Here is a 20,385-nt window from a genome sequence, read left to right as displayed (position 1 = left end):
AAAAATGGAACATCACACCACAGCCTTTATCTCCTACCCCTACATCATCACTGGGTCTCACTAAAATGATGGTAAAGAGTCAAAAAAGGTATAAATCAACAAGGACAAAGAAAAGAGAAGGGAAGGCATCATGGGATAAGACAGCTCAACAAAATTTTTGAAAAGCAGTACTAAGCAGAGGAAAGGTGACTGACTTAGCAGTGTGAAGGAAACCACGTCCTATAGTCCCCACAGAGGGGAACTATAGATGAGAATAGAGCCAGTTTGGCTCTCAGAATCCTATCAGGTTAAGTTCTTGGAGAATCCAGGTACAGAGGAAAGTGGGTGAAAGAGTGATCAAACATGGGACTGAAAACAGGCAACGGGTTCAAACTTAGTATGTAGAACAGACAGTCCCCACCCTTCTGTTACCCTGCAGCAAAGAACTGTGGAGCCAGCCTGATAGATCTCTGGAGACACAGAATAGCCCCAGAAAAAAAATCTGCGTTTCTCAACTAAAATGGTGCATATCCAATCTATCATCCTAAAGTAAAAGACACCTCTGGATGAACTCTATCCACACAAAACACACAAAAGACAGTTTATAATCTGTTACTGACTCACTTAACATATGAAAAGGTAACTAAGAACCACCAAACATTTAAGGATAGCCACCAGATCAGAAAGACTACAATAATAAAAATAACTCCAGAGAAAATAGAGATAATACATGGAACTAAATAAAACCTGAAACATACATAGCTAGGAGAAGATATTTCATCCATAAAATAGAACAGAATACTATGAAAAAAGGATGATCAAAGAGTAAGAGCTCACAGAAATTTTAAATTGGGGCTAAATTTTTAAAATCTAAAAGAAGGAAAGGAAGATGAAGAAATCTCCCAGAAAATAAAATCAGAGGCAAATGAGACAAACAGTTGGAAAGCAAAGATAAGCTAACCCAAGATCAACTCAGACAGTCAACATTTGTCTAATGGGGTTCTACAAAGAGCAAAAACAAACTGAAAAGAAAAAATTAAGGTTGTGTGAATGACAGGCTAGGCAAGGGTTTCTGATTTTTTGTTAAGGCCATCTGGAAACTCCAGGAAAAAACAAAAGTTATATAAGAAGAAAATGTTTATGTAGATATCCACAGTCAGTTCCTCATCCACGATTCAACCAACTGCAGACAGAAAACACTCAGGGGAAAAAAATTCCAGAAAGTTCCAAAAAACAAAACTTGAATTTCTCATGTGCCAGCAACTGTTTATATCGCATGTAGACTGTAGTAAGTACTTTAATCTAGAGATGATTTAAAGTCCTTGGGTGGGTGTGCATAGGTTACATGCATATACTATGCCATTTTACATAAGGTACTAGAGCATCCTTGAAATCTGGTATCTGTGGGGATCCAGGAACCAGTCCCTCGTGGATACAGAGGGATGACTGGACATGACTGCACAGTGAATATTTGCTCAGTACAGTAATATAAAAGGAGAGGGGGGAGAGAAAGGAAAAAATAATCTCCTGATGATAACAGTATTGAATATTTCTCTTATTTCTATGAAATTAGGTATTAAATTCCAACTGCAGGTGTTAAATCGCCAGCAGCAATATTTACATTTCATCTGATATTTAAAAGGCTCTTTCCCTAACAATTCATTATGTTACATACCTGCAATTATTTAAATAACTTAATTCAAACACTACTTGAGGGGAAAGTTAATAAAACATTTTCTCCTTCCCCACAGGAAAATGACCTGGGATTGGTTTACTTTCTTTAAGCACATTTTACTAGCAAACACCAAGTTAAAATAAATGTGAATTATAAGTTGTCACCAGGCAACACTGTTTAAGAATGTCATCTGACTGGTAAAATGTATTGGGACTATAAAAACTGTGAGTGGATTTTACAATATTTTAATTTATATGTCCATTAGGAAATTAAGATTTTGGCTTCCATGACTAAGTCTGACCCCCATAACTGTCTTGTGTTTTGCAGGAACTTGGAATCTTCACTAAGAGGCTTTCACAAGACACTTGTTTCTATAGAGCAGTGGTTCTCAAACCACCACAAAATCACCTCAAGGCTTATCAAAATACGGACTGCTGGGCTCTACTCTTGGAGTTTCTGATTCAGTGGCTCTAGGGCAGGAACGAAGAACTTGCATTTCTAACAAGTTCCCAGGGAAGCTGATAGTGGGAACCCTAATTTGTGGCTATAGACTGTGAGATTCACCTAAGTCAAGATGGTTTCCACTCATGTGGTCTTATTCTCTTGCACTTATGCTGTTCTCTCTGGGGGCTAGAAAATGGCCCCTTGACTGTTATAATGACTTCTACTCATGACATGCCTGATGCAGCCATGATGTGTTTCCTAGCCTATAGACCTGGTGGCAAGTTAGGCCTATTGGGTCCTGCAGGTATGAATTTCAAGCCAAACCCAAGAACCACAGCTACTGACTTGCAGAGTTGGCATTATACTACTTAATCTACCTTTTTAGAAATTATCTAATAGATTTTTGTTATAATAGAAAGCTAATAACATGTGATCCAAAAGAAACAACAGAGTTAAAAATCTCTCACCTGACTTAAACTGGAAGGTTGAATATCAATAAGTCTTGGTGAGAGAAGGCCAGCCACAAGACATCGATTGTAACTATCAGGAATGACTTCATTGAGAGATGGTCCTGATTTCTTTAAAAAAGTCAAAGTCTATAATAGATTGATTAATATCAGTCACTATTCAATTCAAATAATCACATTTAAGAACAGCTAATAAACTCATCACCCTACTTTACACTTAACATTTTGAATAAAACTAGAAGGCACTGAATGAAAATTGTGGAAGACTACATTTTTGTACTTCTTGCAGGGAAAAGTGCTAATAGGTTCTTGAGGTAACCAATGCTTGCTAGTTTCAAATAATACTACTGATAAGGATATTTTAAGTTGTTTATATGTAAGGTAACCCTGTTACCTTCTATAAAGCTGACAGACTTGGTAACAGATCTTAACAAACTTAATACACAAAGGAAAAATCTTGCAGTTTATTCCTCTTGGTCTAATGTGAAAGAGATCTGATATGAAGTATAAATATGGCATTCATCCACATCTAGCTGATTATCATTTAAAGGGTCTGCTACTTTGTGTTTTCCTGGAAAAGTATTTTCAACATACAGTCATAACCCACTCTGGGCCAGTCACTGTGCCACTGTGCTAGGTACCTTCTTTGCATTACTTTATTTACCCATAAGCTTTCTGAGAAGGAAGAGAATTAAGAGGATGGATAAAAAGGGATGCAGTAAAGCACTGATTTACTTTTGCTTGAGGTTCAGGAGCTAACATCCATTTAAAGCTGCTAAAAACATCCCAATACCTTAGAGCCTAGAAGGCTGCCATCAGTAACTGATGCTACTAGCTGCTAATCTCACAAACCTAGCAGAAGCTACCTTTTAAGACGAAACAATAGTTTATATAAATAACACTAAGTAAAGTTTAAATCCATGATCTGACTTCAGTTCAAGAAGAAACACTCTGTCCAAATTGTTATTTGTTACTTACCTCCTTCTGAAAACCACTACAAGTTATATGAACAACTCCTGAGTTTAACAAACAAGTGGCATCTAAAAAAAAAAAAAAAAAAAGTTGAAAAAAAAATCCACTTACATATTATATTTGGGATGGTATTAATACAATAAAATTTATCCTAATTACAGATTCCTAGGCAAGGTATGGAATTACTATATACAATAAATTTTTAAGTAATTTGTCCACGTATTTCTATCCTAACAAGATACCAAACCTTATCACAAGTGCACTTAATATGAAAGTTAGTATCTTTTCTAGCAAATTCAAAATACTGATAATTTCTCTATAAAACATATAAACACTAAACTTCTTGTGTGCATATATCAAGTTAACTTCCTAACTTATCCATATATTAACTAATAACAATGAGAAATGAACAATACACTATACATACACATACACACAGCACAAATACAAACACATACTCCTGCATGTTATTTTTCTCAAAAGGTAATGTTAAAGAAATACATACCAAAGTTGTAAGTACTTGGGTTAAAAAACTGCTCAGGAGGTGGATATGAAGGAGGAACTCCTCGACTTAAACTTCTCTCATGTACTAATATATCCAAGATGTAATGTGAAGAAGTCCTACTTACAACAGAATCCAGTGACCACAATGCAAAATAAGAGCAATTATGTAGATATTCTCCTGATCTAAAAGAAAATTTTACACAATTATTAAGTCAATGAACTGCTACACATAAAAATTCCTATATATGTATATATAAATAAATACATACATATATACATAGAGAGAGAGAGAAAAATCATACCTTAACGAATCTGGCATTTGTGCATGATACCAACGATTTATGTCGAAAAGCCCCAAATATATAGAAGGCTTTCCCTGTCCATATATATTCACCTGCCAGGTAAAGGCTGAAACACTGGTGTCAGGAGACAGAGCTAAAAGAAAAGAAGATAATTTTAAAAAATAGAATAAATAATCTCAAAATAAATCCCCCAAATAAAATTAGAGCAAGACTTTCTCATAAATTAAGAGGCTTAATTCATATTTGATTTGATTTGTCAAGACACATTTCTATCATTTATTCTGTAAGAAGAGATTCATTCACTTGTATGTTGACTGTTTTTCTATGTCAAGAAGACCTTATTAAAAAGTACTCATTGGCAACTTTGAGGTATTGTAGGTAGAAAAGTAGAAAACAATTTGAATGAAAATTCTCCCATGAATATGTCACTGCTACCAGAGAATATCAGTACTTAAAATGGATGCCTTTAGGCTTTAGGGCTTAATTCTTTAGAAGAATTCTAGTTGAGAAGGATTGATCCAGCTATATGGTAACGGGTGGGGTGGGGGGAGATAGGTACCTGGATGGTGGCTGGCCTAGAAGGATAGGAACAAAGTTAAGAGATCAATAGAAGGAAAGAGGAAAGTAAAAATCTGAGGCACAACTAATAGGCAATATAAAAAAGAAGATGTGAGTGGGGAATAAGAGACAGGGTTTGATAAGTTCTGTTTTGACGTGTTTAGTTGGATGTGAAGAATGGATCACAAATACAGATGCAGGGACTAGGACAGAGGCAATCTCTGGAATGAATGAGCTAACCATGAGAATGAATCCCAGTAAGAACAAACAAAATCAGGGCCCCGCTGAGCATTCCCAGAACTGAATAAACCTATCCCATTATCACATTCAATCCTCACAACCGACCCTTTGCAGAAGGTATAAATGTATTATTCCCCTCACAGGTAAGGAAACAAGAGGCTCAGTCACAAATGTTAAATAATTTATGAAAGGTTACAACTAGTGACAGAGCTGGGACTTGAATCCATGTTGGTTGGATTCTAAGATCTATGCAATTTTCACTATGCCAGGATGTTTACCAGGAAGAAGGAATAACACTACAGGAGACAAAAAATTCAAGGCAACCAAAGCATGTTTGCCATATACGTCTCAAAAAATACAGAGGTAAACATTATTCAGAGACTATTCAGATTATTCATACTAGTTACAACTAGAGACCTTTTTTTGTATGTCTGTCTGTTTTGAGAGCTGGATCAAAATACAAGGGTTCTTCATTTTCTTAATCTATTCAATTCTTGAGTTCTACACATGGCAATCTGGAGAGCAGGACATACCTCATATCTCATACAGATCTGAATAAATTCCACAATTAGTATTCCAATGAACTATAGAAAACAATACCTGTCATATATCTTAAATCAAGATAAATCTTAAATCAAGTATTCACATGATATATAATAAGAGTACTTTTAACCAACCTTCATTCATGCCTTCCTCCCTGTCACCATGAGATCGAAATTTCTCTACAGTTTGACATCCCAAAAGTTTGGTATTACCAGTCTGGCCCCTCAAAGGAAACATGCCACCTGTGAGGTCCAGTGTATATCTTTCTTCACAGTACTCTAACCCCTGAAATAGAAAACGTACAGCAATCTATATCCTAATAGGATTCTAGGAAAAAGTCATTCTAAAATTAAATGTTCTCTAAAAGAGTTTTCTTACAATACAAAGAAAAAAAAGTTAAAAGACTGAAGAGAACAAATTATTGAAAAGGGTTCTAAAATTTTATATAGCATAAAACACAAATAAAAAGACTAAATTTAGTCTCTCAAAAATAATTACCAAGAAATCTTCTAAAGCTGTTACCGAACACGGGAACCTTCATGCACTACTGGTTGGGGTGTAAACTGGACCTAAGCATTAAAATTATATATACGTATACTCTAGACCAGCAAACCTACTTCTGTGTTTTCACTGAAGTTCTTGCTCTAAAACAGTAGTTCTTAAATTTTTGTTCACTGATCCCTGTAACAATCTGACAAAAGCTATGAATTTTTCCCCAGAAAAATGCATACAGTTGTCCCTTGCTGTCCATGGGGGATTGGTTCCAGGACCCTCTTCGGATACCAAAATCTGTGGATGCTCAAGTCCCTCATATAAAATGGAGTAATATTTGCATATAACCTACGCACATCCTCCCATATACTTTAAATCATTTCTAGATTACTTATAATACCTAATACAATGTGAATGCTACGTAAATAGTTGCTGTGGCACGGAAAAGTCAAGTTTTGCTTTTTGGAACCCTGTGGAATTCCCCCCCACCCCGCCCCGCCCCGCCCTGCATATTTTTGATCCAAGATTGGTTGAATCCACAGATGTGGAACTGGAGGATTGGGGGGCAGGGGGAGGGACGACGAGGACACTGTGATCATAAAGATGCCACACATAATTCAGGGGCTTCACAAATTCCCTAAAACCCAACCACATACCCTCAAATACTAGGTTAAGAAAGCCTGTTCTAGAGAAGTTAATGTGATGGCTAACCAAATACGGCTACTAGCAGCACCCCACTATTTCCTCAAGAATTCAGCCAGAAAAATAGTCATCTAAAACGCTAGATGCATTTATCCTCTTTTACAATTGCAAGTGACAAGACTATAAAGTCACCCCATGGCTTACTGCTTGTTATCTTAGAGCAAGAAAGTGGGGTTATTTTTCCTGGCTACCAATTAGGCCACAAGTTTGAGCCTTGTCTAATCCCCTCATTTTAGAGGAAAATGACACCAGAAGATTTTAAGATTGCTACCTTGGTAAAACACCAGTCTCCTGATCCCTAATCTAATACTTTTTCCATTACATTACGAATACAGTATTAACTTGAATAGAAGAATAACATTTCAGTATCTCAGTATCTTAAAACAAAGACTTAAAACAGGCAAACAATGAACAAAATGGTACTCTGAACCCATACTACCATTACCATTTACCTCATATAAAATTTGTCCTGATGCCAAACACTTTCTGTCACCAAAGGCCAGCTGAAGCAGATGCAAACTCAAAACATCCCCTTCACTGAAAGAAACAGAAATTAGCTAAGGAGAAATAATATCGTATTAATGCATTAAGTACCTTTTATTGTCCAAATAAATTTAATCTGCATACAATATTGAGTGCATGTGACAAAACTGAGGTCACTGTAAAGAATTTAGTTTTACTTGGTTGTTTTCACAAAATGTAGTCCTTTGAAATAATAACTGATTTAATTCTTTATTGATTCTAATTAACTAAAGCTTATGTTGCTTGCATATTTTAGGTGACATCTTATGTGGCTGAGACTATAACTATTTACCCAATAGTCCTTCTCCCTTTCTTCAATAGGTGTGCTTTACTTAGGCAATATTGGAAGAAAAAATAAATGGGATACAAAAATTGTTCAGATAAACGTCCCTTCTCATTCACCACATGGAGCCTTCACAAGGCACATTACTCAAGCTGCTGCCAGCCCACATTACACTCAGATGGATGGAAATACGGATTTCACTTAATGAGGAATATCCCAATAGCTGTCTCTATATTTTTATTTCTATTTTCCTCCAGGATTGAAAAAGTGACAAATCAATTCTTCCTTCACTGACTTACTCACTAAAGCGTAAGACAAAACCTCAAAGTGAGGACATCTAACACCAAAACCCAAGTTGACCACAATTCATGTACGGACTTGGGAAGAGAAAGTATTAGGAGCAGTTATCAAGATCATGTCATTTATACCACAGACTTAATTGTTTCATTGATCATCAAAGAAAGTACTAAACACCAATGAAAAATAAGAGAAAATCAATACTTACACTGTCCTAGCACTGGAAATGAACAAGCTTAAGCAGTTTGAAATTAAATTGAAAGGAAAGATTTCTCACAAGCTATAGCTGGAATAAAATTAAAGCTTATGAAAGACAGAAAAATTAACTGAATTAACCCTAGGAACATACTGCAAAAGGCAAGTAGAGGGACTAGAGAACACAGTACAGATACATAAAAATGAGAGAGGCATACACAACAAAGAGAAAAAAGGAATGAGATTATAAAAGAGAAAAAATGTTCTTATGAGAGAACATAGAAGGCCATAAAAATTGCCTAAGGAATAAGAGGTTGCCTACTCATGTGTATTGGCTTACTCTCTGAAATAACACCTAAACAGGTCAAGCAAGCACCATTTATTCTTACTGATATCTCAGAATTACTCAAACATGCAGAAACAATCATTTACCTTTTAAAGTCATTTCAACTACCACTTTCTAATTCACTGAATTTATGTCGCTTTCACTAAAAAGAGACAACACAGTACAAAGCTTTGCAAAAGAAATTAACTGCTACTCCATTCCTGACACGTATTTAAAACCATATGTAGCACACTTACCTATCTTGTGTAGACTGAACAGCCCACAAGTAACAGCAATTACGAGGATCATTCTCAGGTTCTTGAAAAGTGACAGCATATACAGGCACTCTTCCACCTTCCAACTGTGTGTAGTATCTATAATAGGCACAAAAATCAGTACACTTCATACTTTTAAGTTATAATTTCGTGAAAAGGAAGAAGATGCCTCATGTAAGAATTTGGGTTAGAGCAGCTGCTGTTCATACAATCGTCTTATCTTCAAAAATACACAGGGTACAAGACATCAAGACAATGAGCATGGCACCCCATCTCCCAGGTAGAACTGGGAAGGGTTAAAATTACTAAAGCACATGCATATACACATGCGTGAACTAGTCCTTCCAGGCGTGTAAACGTATGCCATGATGTACTGTTCCCCAATAACAGGTACTCTAGAAAGAGATGAAATACTGCCACAACACTGTATTTCAGCTGCTTGGGTTTAGAGTCAATTTCCCCATTACAACAACAGAACGAGTTAGAATCTGAAGAGTTCTCACAAACCCTTTGGAAAAGCATAATCAGTGAAGAGATGATAGCGCTAAAGAAAACACTGTAAAAGCCAGGTTCTCCAGGCACTCCTTTGGGAGCTATTCAAAAACAAGAGCTGATAAAACGGTATCAACAAAGAGAGTTGAGATGGACTTCCCATAGGGAGCTACTAGGCAATCGCATTGCCACTTCATCACTGGCACTTTGCAGAAAAATTTGACTTTGAGGAAGTGCAAGGACAGTCAATGTTTACTTAAGGGGCTAGTAACACTAATATCATCAAAGAACCCAACAGTAAAAAATGGGTATAGATGAGAATCTTTTTATTTTCTACCTCTCTCTTTTTCCTTCACTTCAAACTTGGCAAATATTTATAACCAAACACAGCCAAGTAGGTACCAATTTGTTGGTGAGACGAACTGAGCAGAAAGTTTGGAAGGGTGACTATTTTGTTGACTCATTTGCAAGACAAATTACTCAAGAAAATATTCCAATATTACTTGGAAGAAAAAAGAAGAAATAAATATTAAATTGACAACTTAAGAGACAAATAGGTATCTACTTAACTCTTAACAGAGATTAGACTTAAAACCTATAGTGCCTTACCTCCCTCAATGAAGAGTCAATTCCTCAGCAATTTTAACAACATAAAGATTAATAAAAAGTATCAATATAATTATACTTGGGGGAAGTTTTTGACAGCATAAAAAATGTTAAACACAGTATTTTGTAACTTTTTAAAAAAGCTTTTGTTTTTCTGTCAACTGAGAACTACTATTATTAAACTACCTTACACATATGGTTATGTAGAAAAGTACTTCTGAAGGAATTCATACTATACAAATACGTAGTTTATCTTAACAGAGTCATAGTTACTGGCAAATTGAACACCACAATGACTGCAATGCCTTTTTTTCCCCTGGCCGAGCCACACTGCTTGCAGGACCTTAGTTCCCCGACCAGGGACTGAATCCGGGCCACAGCAGTGAAAGCAGGGTCCTAATCGCTGGACCACCAGGAAATTCCCTGAAATGCCTTTTAAATACACTGAATCAACCTAAATTCATGTGCTAGGTCACTCCTTTATTATACCAAGTTATGATTTAATGCAATGGAAAATTACATAGTCATTCAATCATTATCCTATCTTTTCCTGTTTATGCTAATTTTTAAATATTAGTAATTGAGAACAAGTTACATTCACAAAGAAATTACCAATAATCACATAATCAAAGAGAAAAAGTTGTACTTACTCTCTTTTCATGCTTTTCATATTCCAAAGTGCTAGATACCCATCAGAAAAACCAACAGCAAGCTGATTTGTCCGGTTTATGTAACTAAGGGTTGAAACGGCTGTTCCTGATGGGCTTACTAATTGAAAACACAGATGGCGTCCCTCTCGCATCACATTTTCTCTGATGTGTGGTACTTCAGCTGGGATACCAGTTATAACTTCAAGGTCTGATAAGTAAATAAGTAAGACAAGTAAGATTAACAAACTATAAACAGCATAAAAGCAAGTGTGTCGCCCATTATTCAAGCAGCAACTGAAAACTACTGGGGTCAATTAAAATAAGATTAGTGATAATAAAGCATACTGAACTATAAAATAACCACCTTTATTTTAAATGCTATAATTTTCAAAGTACATTTAATTGTATGATTTCTTAAAAATCTCATAGTACACATCAAATATTATCTAAAGTAGACTTTATTTTAAAAGAATTAAACAATTTCCTTAACAATCATAAATAAAGCTGATGGTTTCTTTATTCAAATTTAGAACTAACAACCTAAATATTCCCCTTGGAGAATGGCTGGTTCCAAGTCAGAAGCAGAAAATATATAAGATGAGCCTGGCACATCCTGTGCCAGAAATCTAGGAAGCTATCAAAATCTGAGGGGATGTGTCAGACTACATGAAGGTGCCTTCGTTAGCAAAAACAGAACATTTTTGAGCATAAGACAATAATGAAAATGAATAAAACACATTAAGTACAATATATAAAACCCCATGAGTTCCTGCCCTCCTTACTCACAAGAGACCTTACTGAATTGAAACACTGAAAGTAGCTGAGTACCAGCTTCTTACTCTGAAAATTAGTACTTAAATAGTAATATAAGCATTTATTCTCCCTTTTCTGTACAAACTGTATTTCAAGGTGAACAAATAGCCCTAGTTAATCAGAAAATTATTCTTTAGATTAACAGAACTTTAAAATCATCTTTTTTTTGCAGCCCTAATGACACAAGAGACCTAGGCAACAATCTCAATGGATGCAACAAAGTATAGCTTTTCAACCTTGGCTCCACTGACATCTTGGGTCAGATAATTCTTTGCTGTGGGGGCTGTCTTGTGCTTTATAGGGTGTTCACAGCATCCTTGGCTTCTTTCTACCAGACGCCAAGTAGCATCATCTCCCTCCAGTATTAATGGCCAAAAATGTCTCCAGATATGACCAAAAATCTAGAGGGCAAAAAATCACCCCCAGTTGAGAACCACTGGTACAAAGGTTGATGGATCATGCTGTCGTCATCTGAACCCACTGATCACTAAATATGAAACAAGACACCATGTGCCTCCTGCTGTGATACATTATGAAATACCCAGCACTTCTGAAGTATACTTGTCAAGTGTTAAATCAATCTAATCAGAGCTAACTTACAATTGCAGAAAATACAAAATGTAAATGACATCACATGAAGACACACAGATAATTCCAAAATGTGGGCCATTTTACCAGATAACTAACATCTTCAGCAAGTCCGTGGCACTAAAAATAAATAAATGAATAAGGAGAGGATAGAGGGAGGACTGCTCTAAATTCAAATAGACATGAGAGGCAAACCGTCAAATGTAAGTCCATGTTTAATGTCGTTAACAGTGGTAAACGGCATCATGATTATGTAGTAAAATAACCGTTATTTGCTTTAGATTAGTACAGAGTAAAAAAGAGAGAAGGGTGACTTCCCTGGTGGTCCAGTGGTTAAGACTCCGTGCTCCCAATGCAGGGGGCAAGGGTTCGATCCCTGGTCTGGGAACTAAGATCCCGCATGCCACACGGTGCAGCCAAAAATAAAAATAAAAAAAAAAAAAGAAAGAGAGAGAGAGAAGGGGGGAAAAGGGAAATAAAAGAGAACAGATGCACATATGGGTAAATTTTGAAAACTAACTTGAATTTAGGTAACAGGTTTGTGGGAATTTTTATACTGGTCTATCTACTTGAAGATGTTTGAAATGTTTAAATAAAAAAAAATTCAGGCCCATTCATTGATATAACTGTTGTGCAAGAGCAGATTCCTTCAACGCTGTTATGAAGGGGGAAAAAAATCCTGTCACGTTGTACTTGAATGATTACCCTCCTAATCCATTCTGCTTGATTTCTTCCCCCCAGAAAACAGCAAGTGATTACATTTTGCCAAAATAACTAGTTAATAAATGGAATACTGTAAACTTATTTAAGAGAATAAAGTAGACTCTATATGCACTGATATGGAAAGATGTATAAGAAATACTGTTAAGTTTGGAAAAGTTGCAAAATAGTATTTATAGTATGTTTATCATGTTAGGAACTTCATTTTTTATGTTGTGTGTGTTTCAGTGAAGTCTAAATAGCTGTAATTATAAATTACTTCTGTAAACAAAAAATTAATTTTGCATTAAACCCCAAAACTCAACTTTTTGTATGCTATAAAATTCAATGGCTTCCTAATTCTCATAATTGAGAAACAGATTCTGATCTTTGATTACAATCCAGAGAGTTTCACTATAAAATTACCCTTGTGTTGAATTTAACTACTAACTATTGACTCCTGAAATAAAGCATGTTTCAACTCTACTATTTTGATCTGAAGAGTTTTAATTACGAATACAGGTATTTTAATTAGCCTTAGACCTATAGCGATATCATCTACAAGCCACTCTGGAACAAAACTCCATCAAGACTAATTCCTTCATCAATTTTCTACAAAGAGCAGTTAAATCATTTCTAATATTCTACAAATTCATTTTTAGTTACTGTTATTTATACTAATCAATTCTTTTCATTTAAACTTTACCCAGGATTTTATTAAGATCAATTAGATCTTAATACATATCAAATTTCCAGGTATAGTTTCCATCATTACGAGAATTTTTTTTGCCTTAAGTGCATGTGTGGCCATTATTTCTACCAAATCAAACTTTTTAATGTCATATTTTGCAGATTTAAATTTTGATCAGATAATCTGTTTCTTCAGTTAATTTCTGGTCAAACATAATTTTTACCACTTGCAGTTTTAATCAGTTTTATTACATACCAACAGTTCTTATTAGTTATACTCATTATAAATTGGGACAAAATACTGATTATTTGTATCTATTTCTTAGCTGATCCATAAATAAACAGATCTGCACTAATATTACAGGACTATTTTTTTTTTAAGATTTATTTATTATATTATTTATCTTTGGCTGCGTTGGGTCTTAGTTGTGGCATGCGGGATCTTCATGGAGGCACACGGGCTTCCCTCTAGTTGTGGCGTGCAGGTTTTCTCTTCTCTAGTTGTGGCGCACAGGCTCCAGGGAACGTGGGCTCTGTAGTTTGCAGCACGCAGGCTCTCTAGTTGAGGCGCCTGAGCTCAGTTGTTACAGGGTGTGGGCTTAGTTGACCCGCAGCACATGGGATCTTAGTTTCCTGACCAGGGATCAAACCCGAGTCCCCTGCATTGTAAGACGGATTCTCTACCACTGAACCACCAGAAGTCCCAACAGGACTATTTTAAAAATCAATAAGGTCCTCAAGGAATAGTCCTTTCCTGAAACTTTATTGGTAATACACACATTTTTAGAAGTTTTTAGGTTAGCTCTCCTCCCTACATAAACCAATCAAGTAAGAGTCTCATAAATCACAAAAATAACAAAACTAAAAACACTTGAGAAGTAGATTTATAAATATATGCCTTAGTATTAAAGGGGGAAAGTTCTCTCTCTTCACTTAAGTAGCTTTAGTTCTATTTTAGGATGTTATTTTGTGAGGGAAGACTTTTAAATTACTGTTATTTATTGCTTTATTTCTATCTTGGGCTTACTGTAGGAACATAAACAGTATGCCAAAAACACTATATTAGATCCTACATAGTTGGATAATTTTATACTGTTTGATAAGGATCAAGATATTATACCTTTCAGCCCTTCTTCTGGCATTTACTTAATAACTTGAATATATTATTCAAGTGTGTATCTGGAAATATATCCCTATCTCTTTCAAGACCTACTTTAGTCTATAAACACTTCATCAATAAAATAGAATAACTCATGCAAAACATCTCCATAGTGCCCAAAACAATAAAAGAGGAGCAAACAATTTTTTTTAAAACAGATACATAAAGAAGTTTCCATATAACATTTTTTGACTATTAAAAAAAAAAAAATCAATCCATTGCATCAGAATACTCAGGTGCTTAATTTCTGGTTTCAAGCAAAGAATGACTAATTAATTACCTGATGCCTCTACTTCATTCTGATTGCCTGACAACTCATCCAAACACAGGTCAATAAGAAGGATCTGTCCAACATCAGTTACCACGGCTGCCACACCAAAAAGCCATCGTAGACTTGGGTGTAAATGCTGAGTACTTGCACTGGCTCCTCCATGATTAATTATAGGTTCAATAGCTGTTACCTAGAAAGCAGAATATATCATTTGCTTTTCTTATACAAAGTGAGAAAACACAACAAATTCTGAGGTTAAAGCAGGTTATTAGTTATATAGATGTTAACATTTTCCAATACGGAATCAAATCTGCATTTGATACTTGCAAATCTGAATAACATAATGAAATGTTCAGATATAACAAGAATTACATGATACAGTTGGAATAATAACTGATGTTTATCAAGACTTTACTATATTCCAGGCATTATGCTAATCAATTCACAATAACCCTTTGATATCAGACTATATATAATTATCCCTGTTTAAAGATGAAACACCCTGAGGCTTAAAATAGCTGAGTTATTCAAGTCACACAGTCATTAAGTATAAAACTGAAATCTAGATTTTTCTCACTTTAAAACTCTTAACCAGCTACTGTATAAGTATATAGCCTCTCCTCTAAGGAGGAGTAAAAATAAATCATTCCAGAAAAATTTACTGTTTACACTTTTTTAAAAAGGTCCTTTTTATGCCCTAAAGCCTGAAGAGGTCTAACCTTCTTTAAAAGGGCTACATTATAATGGACTTCACACAAAGCTTTGGCAGTAACTGGATCACTGACATTTAACAAGGACTGAAATTACTTAAAGAAAATCATACTGTAGCTACATTATGGAGTTGTATTCTTCCTCTTCATCTCATGAGTCAAATTTTAAATGTCTGTACCTAACAGTCTGTATTTTAGTTTACACTTAGCTTTCCTTCTGTTTCTTATTAATTCACAAAAATTAATTAGGTATGATATTTGATAATTAAGTATTTGGTGATTTCTACTATAACACTGATGAATATCCTAGAAAGAAAAGAGGAAATTTGCTATCAATGGTTTATGTGTTAATGTAAGGTTAAAGTTTGTTTCAGGCTGTAATTTATTATTACAGACAAAACCCTGGCTTTCTCAATATTTCATTAGTACACAAAACATTCCTTAGTGTTTCTAATTCTGAAAGCTGTAATTTCATGGATTGTCTTCCTTTTCTAAATTATGTAATAATGTCTATAAATACTAAAGCATGTTCTCTTTAATTCCTTCAGTGAAGGGTAAGGGATCTGTTTGCATTCCTCATATAAATACTATACATGAAGTTATCGACAATGCTACCTTAATTAATTTTAAAGTGAGGCAGTTAAAAGCAAATTTAAGAGGGGATACTGTGCCCTAGTCAAAAAAGAGCTAGTGGGGGCTTCCCTGGTGGCGCAGTGGTTAAGAATCCACCTGCCAACTCAGGGGACACGGGTTCGAGCCCTGGGCCAGGAAGATCCCACATGCTGCGGAGCAACTAAGCCCGTGCGCCACAACTACTGAGCCTGCACTCTAGAGCCTGCAAGCCACAACTACTGAGCCTGCGTGCCACAACTACTGAAGCCCACGCGCCTAGAGCCCGTGCTCCGCAACAAGAGAAACCACCGCAATGAGAAGCCCGCGCACTGCAACAAAGACTAGCCCCCGCTCGCCGCAACTAGAGAAAGCCCGCGCGCAGAAACGAAGACCCAATGCAGCCAAAAATAAATAAATAAAATAAATAAATTTAAAAAAAAAGAGCTAGTTGACTGAACTCCTTTTGAAGGTATCTATCACTCCTCTCCCAATCTTTTCTTTCCCCTATATTCCACGTGATATCAACCATTCATCCAATTAAGCAACCAATAATTTATCTAACTCTTATTCCTTCTCAATTACTCTTATCCAAATGATCAACAAGTCCTGTCCATGTTACCTCTGGAATCTACTTTGAATCTGTCCCATCTTCTCCATTTCTTATGTCACTTCCTCGGTTCAGTCCATCATCCTTATTTACCTGAACTACCCCAACCAAATAGCTTTTTACACTACAATTCCACTTTAAATTTAAAATGATTTCACCACAGACTTTAGGAGGAGGCCCCTAACTGCAAATAAGGCCATTCACAATCTCAATCCTCATCATTTCTGGCACCCACTTCCTCCTTCCCTTCTCTCCCGCCATTCTCAATAAGACTAGTTTTCCAAATGTTCCATACACCGTGACTTTTTACATGTTGGCCTTTTTGCCTAAAATGTCCAACCTTTTTGAACAAAAATCATCCAGGTGTTCTCCACGTTCCAAGTGCTAAAATTATCAAAGCACTTATTATATTTATGCTATCATCCTATAATCTGTCTTCTCCCACTATACTACAAGCCTTTTCGGACAGCATGGACCAAGTTCAATTCATCCACTTACCCCCAAAATCTAGCACATAGCTTGATTTACAGTAAGCACTCAATAAATTGTCAAATAATTCTGTCTTTAAAATCATCATCACTGGCAAGTACATATAAGATACCAGGCTATAAATTACTTCAGACCCCACATTAGCCCACTGGGTTGGTTTCCTCACTATAAAAAATTATTATTTTGTCATTAAGCCCCCTTTTAACTTTAAAAATTCTATTCTATGATGATATACATTACATACATATATATGCATACATACCTACATAAACTTTTGTGTGTAAAGTGCATACTTCTTTCACACTGGTAGAAAAAGAATTCTACTCTTCCATGATTTTTGTCTTTGTATTTGTAAGTGTATACATTTTCTCACCATGTAAAAAGAGCAGTAATAAATCTGCTGAAGAAACAACCTGAATTCAAAGAACTTCTGTAATTACTACTGGATAAGATGCCTGGCATATCAAGGCATACATATGTTAGAATTAATAAATGGTGAATATAAATGAACTCACTATTTAAATATATTATTCACATCTTAAATGGTAATAAAGACATATTTTACATATTGCTACAAGGCTACAGTCTCAAATTAAAAGAGAAAAAACAGAGGCAAGGAAAAAATGCCATAGTAATGAATATAATATTTTTTAAAACTTTTGGTGTCCTCATAAAACACAACTGGATGTAAGAACAAAATTCAGATGATACTTTTCATATAAAAGATTAGAACACTACATGTCATCACTATTTTTACTTTGTAATTTTCTAACCAAGAATAAGGAAGTTATATTTTAATTTTTTAAAAATTTCATTGATTTACGTTGTGTTAATTTCTTCTGTACAGCAAAGTGACTCAGTTATACATGTACATAGATATATATTCTTTATATATATATACATATTTTCTTTTCTATTATGGTTTGTCACAGGACATTGAATACAGTTCCCTGCGCCATATGGCAGGACCCTGTCGTTTATCCATCCTGTACATAATAGCTTGCCTCTGTGAATATGTAGCTCCCATCCCTTCCCTCCCCTACCCACCCCCACCCCACCTGCGGCAACCACAGTCTGTTCTATCTCTGAGTCTGTTTTTGTTTCATAGATATGTTGAATTGTATCATATTTTAGACTCCACATATAAGTGATATCATATGTGGAGTCTAAAATATGATACACTAAAATATTTTAGAGTCTAAATATTAGACTTTCTAATATTTCTGACTTACTTTGCTTAGTATGATAATCTCTAGGTCCATCCGTGTTGCTGCAAATGGCATTATTTCATTCTTTTTGATGGCTGAGTAATATTCCATTGTGTGTGTGTGTGTGTGTGTGTGTGTGTGTGTGTGTGTGTGTGTGTGTATATATATATATATATATATACACACACACACACACCACATCTTTATCCAAGGAAAGTTTTATTTTAAATGTTATGTTGCTTTGATAATATATTTTTAACCTCTTTATTTTAAACTTTTTAATGAAAAACAACAAACTTCCATAAAAGTAATCTAATTACAAATGTATATAGCTCAATGAATTTTCACAAAGTGAACACACCCATGTAACCAGCAGGGGTTCGGTTTTGAAAGCAGAATGTCCACATATCTTAAGCAGTACCTACCCTTCCAGGAAGAACAACTGCTTTAACCACTCTTGATAAACCAAGGTCATAAAGACAGAGAACACTCCCTTCTGCTTCTTCCAATCCAATTAACAATCCAGTTCTCTTCTGCCAAGAGAATTCTTTCACAGCTAGGACTATAGGAGGCTGTTCATTCACTCCACTGAATCTATATGCAGACAACCGCTCTCCTGTTAGAGAGTTTACTACCTCAAGTTGTGGACCACAAGCCAAGCAAGCAAGTCCATTTTTCCCTAGAAGAAAAAAAACAAAAATGTTTCTTATTTTAATATTGTATATATACAACAAAACTAAATAGCAGTTAGCTCTTTTGCATATATAATATACAGCTCATTATCTCCAAACTGAAATCTAAGCATTTACAGAACAGAGTGGTCCTCTAATTAGTAAAATAAATTGAACAACTACTAATGCAATAATAAAGTAACCATTCAGTAAAGGTACCATGTTATATGCTTAAATACATTATCTCACTTACTCCTTGTTACACCCCAATACAGAAATAAGGCAGCTAAACTTTCATACAACTGTATGAATGAATGACTTGCCCAAAACCCACATGGCTATGAATACCAGAGCCAGAAGTGGATCGCAAGTCTGTTTAACTCCCAAACTCATATTTTTACTACATTATACCTTAAGAGTTAAACTAGGTGTTATGGGAGTTATAAAAGTATAACTCATGATCTGTCACTGAAGAGTTCAAAATCTGAGAAGACGAGACATAACCAGTATAATAATAGGAAATATCAGAAGCCCTTCTTGGCCCCTGACTAGTCATGTTTGGATTTTATTCTTCATGCAATCTAAAGTAACTGGAGGGTTTTAAGCAGGACAGTGACAATCTGATTTACATTTTTAAATGTAAGTCCAGCTGCTAAGCAGAGAATGGACAATAAGGTGGGACCAGAGCAGAAGTAGGGAGATGGTACCCTATGCTTGGTTGGTGGTCATGAATACAGAAAAGTGGATTGACTGGAGATTCATCTCAGAGGCAGAACTAAAAGGATTTACTTGCTGATGAATAATATATAGGGAGGTGAGTAATACAGAAAAATCAAGAACTAGACCCTGAATTTTCCCTTGAACAGCTAGATGAATGATGTTAATTTTTACTACTAAATTTGTGATGTCTACCAGGCATCCAAACAGATAGCTGTATATACTAGATTATAGCTGAGAGAGGCTAGAGTTTTTAAAAAAATAGCATGGTACAGTGGGGACCAAGAACGCACGGGTTCAAAGCTCATTTTTGCCATTTGCTTTCTATGTAACTGGGACCAAGTTACTTAACCTATTTGATTCTCAGTTACATAGAATAGTAATAGTGCCTAATTAGAAAAACCTAGTAGTTACCTCAATGAAAAATTGTTACAGTACCTAGCATGTAAGAGTAGTACTGTTATTACCTTCAATATTCAAGAGAATAGCACTATAAATAGCTAAATTACTGATCTATATGTTTTGTTGTCTTCCTGCTAGGCAGGATGGCTATAAAACTCATTTTCAGTAAAGTCTTCTGCAATATATTTCACTAGACTGAAATCCGTAATTTAATGGTTTCTCTGGT

The 20,385-nt window shown here is 35.3% G+C and overlaps 1 protein-coding gene across 4 annotated transcripts in view; it reads right to left on the bottom strand.

Annotated features, from left to right (window-relative positions):
• AHCTF1 (AT-hook containing transcription factor 1) overlaps positions 1 to 20,385 on the bottom strand; it is an 82,191-nt gene that overhangs the window by 47,732 nt on the left and 14,074 nt on the right. For all 4 annotated transcript variants that reach the window (XM_082469719.1, XM_082469720.1, XM_082469722.1 and 1 more), the window contains exons 3-12: positions 18,795 to 19,048; positions 14,753 to 14,933; positions 10,524 to 10,731; positions 8,758 to 8,874; positions 7,331 to 7,415; positions 5,819 to 5,969; positions 4,344 to 4,476; positions 4,043 to 4,224; positions 3,544 to 3,605; positions 2,566 to 2,694 (exon numbers count right to left, since the gene is read on the bottom strand). In XM_082469719.1, the coding sequence (XP_082325845.1) occupies positions 2,566 to 2,694; positions 3,544 to 3,605; positions 4,043 to 4,224; positions 4,344 to 4,476; positions 5,819 to 5,969; positions 7,331 to 7,415; positions 8,758 to 8,874; positions 10,524 to 10,731; positions 14,753 to 14,933; positions 18,795 to 19,048 (1,502 nt within the window). The remainder of the gene's footprint in view (positions 1 to 2,565; positions 2,695 to 3,543; positions 3,606 to 4,042; positions 4,225 to 4,343; positions 4,477 to 5,818; positions 5,970 to 7,330; positions 7,416 to 8,757; positions 8,875 to 10,523; positions 10,732 to 14,752; positions 14,934 to 18,794; positions 19,049 to 20,385) is intronic.

This window comes from Balaenoptera physalus, assembly GCF_965194825.1.
Source record: "Balaenoptera physalus genome assembly, chromosome: 1".
Classification (NCBI taxonomy): domain Eukaryota; kingdom Metazoa; phylum Chordata; class Mammalia; order Artiodactyla; family Balaenopteridae; genus Balaenoptera; species Balaenoptera physalus.
Note: the sequence above shows the minus strand (reverse complement) of the source record. Positions and strands in the feature narration are given on the sequence as shown.